Consider the following 6,102-nt stretch of genomic DNA (forward strand, 5'->3'; position numbering starts at 1 on the left):
AAAATGTGCCGCCAACGCCCTCGTGCGACTCTTGCCGCAAAAGTCCCTTCCGCACACACACACACACACACACACAAATATGCGCGCCGTTGGATCCGTCTGCCTCGCCAACTGAGGGGAGGGGGGGCCTCATCGCGAACGGACGCTCCTCAACACGGCATGACGGGCCGAAGGGGCTCTCCTTCCGCTGCGTCCAGCACGGCCGACGACGCAGTCCGGCTTGCTACCCTTTTTCCCGCTACGTCGCACCTTTGGTGAATCATCGCCGGCTCCTCGCTGGGAAGACGGCCAGCAGCTGGGACGAAGTCTGCCGTCTGGCCCCGCAGAGCTTCCTCAGCGTCTCCAGCGCCACAGTAGCGCCTAACCAGGGGGCGGAGGCGAAGTCAAGTTGGGGTGCGGCCCTTCCGTCCAGTCCTCTTCGGCGGCGTGCGGCACGGCCGCGCACGCCTCTCCGTATTTTGGATTGCCGGTCCATGCGTGTGTGCCGCTGGTGGCGCGGTCCCTTACTCGCTCCTCTACACCTTGACCCTCTTCTCTCTCGCTCTCTCTCGCGCGCGCGCTGGCGAAGGAACGGGCGTGCGCGTATGCCGTGCACAAATGCTGACCTCCGCACCGTCTCTCTGCAGCCTCCTCTCCTCTCGAAAGCTAAGGGCCTCTTCGCGCTACTCGACCACCCACCCCCTCCCCGCGCGTCTGCAGCCCTCTCTCTCGCTCTGTGTGTGTGTGTGTGTGTGTGACGGAGGCACTGCCGGAGGTGGCACACGCGTTCCGGTGACCCACACGCCCTCCAGGTGCTCGCTATGCTCCGGCGAGGTCTGTGGCGATATCGCCGAATCAGCTACGTGACGGATGTCGAGGGGGACTTCGCGTACTTTCAGCGCTTCGTCTGTATCTCACGAGTGCTTCGGTGGGAACCGGCGGAGGCTGCGGTCTCCTCCAACCCTCCCCGCCCTTTCGCCGGGGGCAGCAACGGCTCGAGAGTCGCGAATGGTCGGTGGGCCCCCTTGTCCTCTGCCGTGCTTCCGGCCCCCTCGGGGGCGTTCCCAGCAAGCGATGCTGCTGCCAGCACGCAAGCACTGGGCACCACCACCACGCCTGCCGTCACGGATGCCTACGAGCCGGAGTATTGCCGTCTTGTAGACCTCTCTCGCTATCGTCTAGGCTTCCAAGACGCGACCTCACACTTCGTCTTTGGTGGCGACGCCTTCGACCACGGCAACGACATCACGTTCGGCAAGGCGCTGCTCGACTTCAAGCGCCGCTTCCCATCACGCGTGCACCTGCTGCTTGGGAACCGGGACGTGAACAAGATGGCCATGTACCCACGCATGGCGTGCGAGGTCGAGGGCATGGCCCCCGACGCAGCCGAGGACACCGTCTTCACGCTAACGCCGCCATCGATGAAGACCGTCAGGGCGGCGTCGCTGACGGAAGCGCTGCGGTACCGAGACTTCCTACTGGAGCAGCGACAGCGACAAGAAGCGCAACGCCAGGACGGCGCAGGGCACGCCGCATCAAGCCCGTATGGCGGCGCCTCTTGCGGCAGCAGCGGCGATACCCTGCGCACAGACGCCGTTTCTTTCCTGCAGTGGGCATTGCAGTACAAGCTCGGCGGCCCGAACGCCTTTGCCCACCGGCGGCAGGAGCTGCGCGAGATGGCGGCCATGATGGCCGAAGGGTGTGGGGCGGTGGCGGCGGCACCCCCCGCCGCTGGTGCGGAGGCTATGAGGGACGGCATTGCGTATGACGAAGACGCCGTGGTCGCCGCCTCGTTCTTCACTGCCGCGCAGCCCGGAGGCGTCTACTACGAGTACATCCGCGCTGGCGTTCTCAGCGTCGTCCTGGACGGCGTCCTTTTCGTCCACGGAGGCGTGAACGCCAGCAACGCCGGCTTTGTGCCAAGCCTGGAGGCGACCTCCTACGCGGAGCAGGTGGCCGTTGGGCAGTGGTGGCTGCCAGAGGTCGCTCCGCAGGAGGTGACGACCACGCCGACTGCGTCCTCGGCGACCTCGGCGCTGGGCTGGCTCGCTGCCTTGGAGCAGTTTAAAGCGGCTGCCTTCTCCGATTGGGTGAACGGCGCTGCCCTGCGCGGCGAGGCGCTGCGCGCGTACGTGTACCCCCGCGTTGTGGCCCCGCACTCGATCGCGGTGGGGACGGTGATGAACGCAGACGGCCCTCACTACATACCTCTCACTGTTGCCGCCTACCTTCTCCAGTCCGGCATCCACACCGTGTGCGCCGGGCACCAGCCGGTCGGCGACACCCCCGCCATCATCCGCCAGCCCGGCGGCTTCACGATCATAGACGCGGACAACTCCTACTGCGGCCGTGGCAACAAGTTCTGCACGCGGTTCAACCGCCGCGGCGCGGCGGTGATGGAGGTCTTGTTTGAGCACCCGGACGACCACGGCGGCGACGATAACGTGGCGCCGCACGACGCGGTTGCTGCGCCATCGCTGACCGTCCACGGCTACCGTGCCGATGGTACGCCTTTCGAGTTCGACGTCTACAGCGACTGGCGCGTCGGGCGTTACGTCGGCGACGGTTGGTGGGTGCGGCTGCCCCCAGAGGCCACCGCTGCCACTTCATCGTCTTTCAGAGGCAACGAGGCAGCGCACGCGGGACTCTACGAGCTGCGCCGCACCCAGGACGGGTTCCGGCACGAGGAGACGCGGTGGGCCACAGCAGCGGAGGTAGACGCGTGGCTGAGGCAGGTCGCGGCAAGCGGGAAGGCGACGGTGCCGGGAGAGTTGGCGCCGCGGCACACGAAAGAGGAGCTCGCCGAGGTGCGCGCCCACCGCCTCAAGACGAAGGTGAAGCGCACCTGAGCAGTCTAGTGTGATGTGGCGGCGCCCCCTTCGCGTTCGACAGCAGCGCACCTTGTTCTTCATGGATGCATGCCTGTGTGCGCCCACGACCACCACCCAGCATGTCGTCGCCGGCCCGCTCCATTGCACACATTGATGCGCGTGTGTGAGCACCGTTTCGGCAACGGGTGCGTAGCCTGGGCATGGCTGGTGGGGGCGGGGCGGGGGCAGTGGAGCAAGAACAAAATGAAGCGGTGCAGCACACACACGCGACGGTGAGTTGTGACGCACGCCCGTCCTTGACGCGGGTGCGCCTTCGTTTGAGAGAAGGAGACCCTCCCCTCACCCCATCCCTCATGCATTGCATGTCTTGTGTGCCTTCGACTCTGAGTCTTCTTCCAACACGACCTCCCTCCCTCTCTCCCTCGTGTCACCTCCGGAGGAGTCCGTGGTGCGTGTGTCGGCGCCGCTCGACGCCGTTCTTCTTTTCTCTGTCGCCCTTTTAGAGCATCCGGCGTCTTTCACACTCTCTCTCTCCGTCTTTCCGTTGTTGTTTGTTTAGTTCTGATGTCGTCCACGTGGCTTCACGCGCTGCGGGCGTACGCGACGCGCACTAATGCGACGCCCGCATCGCTCGTCGCTCGATGTCGCCTCTTCGACCAACTGTGTGCTGTGCAGCTGCGCGGGCTGCCAAGCGCGCAGCTGCATCCCGATGCCCTCCCCGTCCTCCGCGAGGCGCGTTGGTCACTGCTGCGTGAAGGCACCACTGCTGACAAGGCGGAGCTGCTGGAGCACATTGTACGGCAGTATGCGCAAGCAAGCGAGAAGGCCATGTACGCAGCGCCCACGGCGTCTTGCAGTCCGGACGGCATAAGCGGCAGTGCAGACGCGCAGCGCAAGCAGCCGGGAAAGAAAAGCAGTCGCACGCGCTCCCTGCAAGATCGGCCGCCACAGCATGCGACTCGCAGCTGTAACTCCGGCAGCCTCCTCTCCGATGTGCAGCTCAGCGAGATGAGTGTGCTGCAGCAGCTGCTGCTGGAGCAGGTGCAGTGCCTTGTTGAGGCCAAGGTGTCTGACATTCCCTTGTCGGCACGCCACTACCGCTACCCGATGCGCTCCCCGCTGCTCGCCACGGTAAGCCCAGAGCTGCCGCTTCTCCTGCTGGAGGAGCTCACACTACAGAGCACAGCAGTGTCGCCGTCGTCGTCGTCATCGGCTCAGTCGAACATAAACTGGGAGGCGCGCGTTGACTGCTGTGTCGGCCTCGTCGCGGCGGGTCATGTGCAGGAGGCGCTCGCTCTGTGCGGCGATGATGGTAGCGCTTTTCGCGCTGTGATGCACCGCGTGGCGCCGCTGCGTCGCGACGGGTGGCGGTGCGCGTGGGCGCTGGCCGATGCAGCCCCGCTCTCTCGCGTCCTGGACGACGCCACCGCCGCCGCGGGCGGCACTGCCTCTCTCGATTGGCTGCGCGGGGTGCTGGAGGCGGTGGACATGCGCCACCGAGCGGCCGTGGGGGCGCGGCAAGTAAGTGACAGTGCCAATGCCGAGCGGAATCATGTGTTCGAGTGGGTGGATCGTCTGCGCCGCCTGATTGTGCTGTCGAGCAAGGTGCCCTTGGCCGGTGCAGAGGGGCAGCAGCAGCAGCAGCGCGTGTCCGCGACGGCGCTGCGGCTAATCATGGACACTTACTTGTCTGTCTGTCCAGCTAGCCGCTGGCGGGATGCAGTCGGGGCGGTGCTGGAACTAGCTGCTGCAACTGACGCAGCGCCTGCTGCGGCGCAAGCGGCAGGGGAGGGCAACTGCTGCGCCGACGCGGTGACAACGGGGCGCCTGATGTCCATCCTTAAAGCCGCAGAGCAGCCGTGGATGGTGCTGCTTTTCTTCTACGGCGACCCGCTGGCGCTGCAGGTCGCGTCTTCGGGGTCGCGCAACGACAGCAACACCAAGCGTCCCGACAGCGATGCTCCCGCAAGGTGGCAAGTCAGCGACAAGTCTGTTCAGGCGAAGGTGGAGGAATGCGTGCGAGCAGCGCGCGACGCCGACCGCCTCACAGTGGCAACGGGCACGATTCTGAGCGAACGCGACAAGCGCCACGCCGCTATCTACAACCACGCCATGGTCGCCCTCGCCGCCACGGGGCACCACACGGAAGCCATGCACTTCTACCGTACGCTGCCGGTCCTGCTTGTCAACTGCTACACTCACTGGTCCGTGCTGCAACTCTTCTTGCAGCCGACAAGGGACAGCCGTGCCGCCTCTGCGCTCCGCACGTCGGAGAACTACAACCATTGCGCGCGCGCTCTCCGACACCTAATTCGAATGAGCACGGCGGAGTCAGAAGCAGCGCATGCGCACACCCAGGTGAACGGCAACAGCAGCGGCGTGCATCCGGCGACACCGATCCGCTGCACACGCAACCAAGGCGGCGTGTGGGAATCCATGATACTATGGGCCGCACTCCGGCGAGACGCCGAGACGGTTGACCTGTGCGCCACGCATGCGCCGGTCGTGTCTCGATATGCGCATCTCATTGCCCTACTCTCCGCCGCTGCATCGCGCAGCGACGGTTGGTCAGCGGCGCAGGCACAAGTCCGCCACATGTGCGCCGCGCCGCGCACCACGCTGAAGGAGCTGAGCCTGGCGACAGCAGTCATGGCCTCGTTTTTTCCGCGCTGGCCGGCCGGCACTGCCGCGGCAGAGCTGCCGGTGCGCGCGGAGCTGTTTGACGAGGTGGCACACTCGATGGCTCCCCTCGTCGGCCGCAGTCAGTCTCGCATGGACGAGATGCTCCAGCTCCTTGTCGGCTACTCCGTCAGCCTCCGGCGGCGCCGCCGTATGCCCATGACACCGCAGGACGAGGCGGCGGCACTTGATGGCATCCTTGTCAAGGAGAACATCCTCGCGAGCACCATGGACCTGGCCCGCCCACGCGCCGGGTACGCCTCTGACGTCGACAGCGCGCGAAGCTGCGACAACGGCGCGGCAGGCGACCCCGGTGCGTGGCGCACGGTGGTGCATGTAATGATCTCCGTTGCGGAGCGGCAGGGACTCTCGGCCGCACGGGCCGCACCAGCACTCGTGTCGGCCGGTGTCCCTGCCGAAATGGCGATCGACCTGCTGCCCATGTAAGCCGGGCATGCGGCCTCCTGTGCAGTTTTTCCCGTTTTCGGCTTTGGCCTCGGCACGCCGCCCCCCCCACAGAGATTGACAAAAACAAAAACGAAAGCCGCGGGCGGGGCGAACGCTTCGCGCGCGGGGCGCGCCGCCCCACCCGCCCGCCCGCACGAACGCCCCC

At 66.1% G+C, this 6,102-nt stretch overlaps 2 protein-coding genes across 2 annotated transcripts; both read left to right on the plus strand.

Annotated features, from left to right (window-relative positions):
• Positions 1-800: 800 nt before the first annotated feature.
• On the plus strand, positions 801-2,828 carry LDBPK_050430 (hypothetical protein, conserved; the record flags this gene model as incomplete). The annotated part of the gene is made up of 1 exon (XM_003858182.1): positions 801-2,828. The coding sequence occupies one exon, from the start codon at positions 801-803 to the stop codon at positions 2,826-2,828; it is 2,028 nt and encodes a 675-aa protein (XP_003858230.1).
• Positions 2,829-3,374: 546 nt separating this feature from the next.
• LDBPK_050440 (hypothetical protein, conserved) lies at positions 3,375-5,936 on the plus strand (the record flags this gene model as incomplete). Its single annotated transcript, XM_003858183.1, has 1 exon — positions 3,375-5,936. One exon carries the CDS (start codon positions 3,375-3,377, stop codon positions 5,934-5,936), a length of 2,562 nt encoding a protein of 853 aa, XP_003858231.1.
• Positions 5,937-6,102: the final 166 nt, after the last annotated feature.

This window comes from Leishmania donovani, chromosome 5 (genome assembly GCF_000227135.1).
Source record: "Leishmania donovani BPK282A1 complete genome, chromosome 5".
Taxonomy (NCBI): Eukaryota; Euglenozoa; class Kinetoplastea; order Trypanosomatida; family Trypanosomatidae; genus Leishmania; species Leishmania donovani.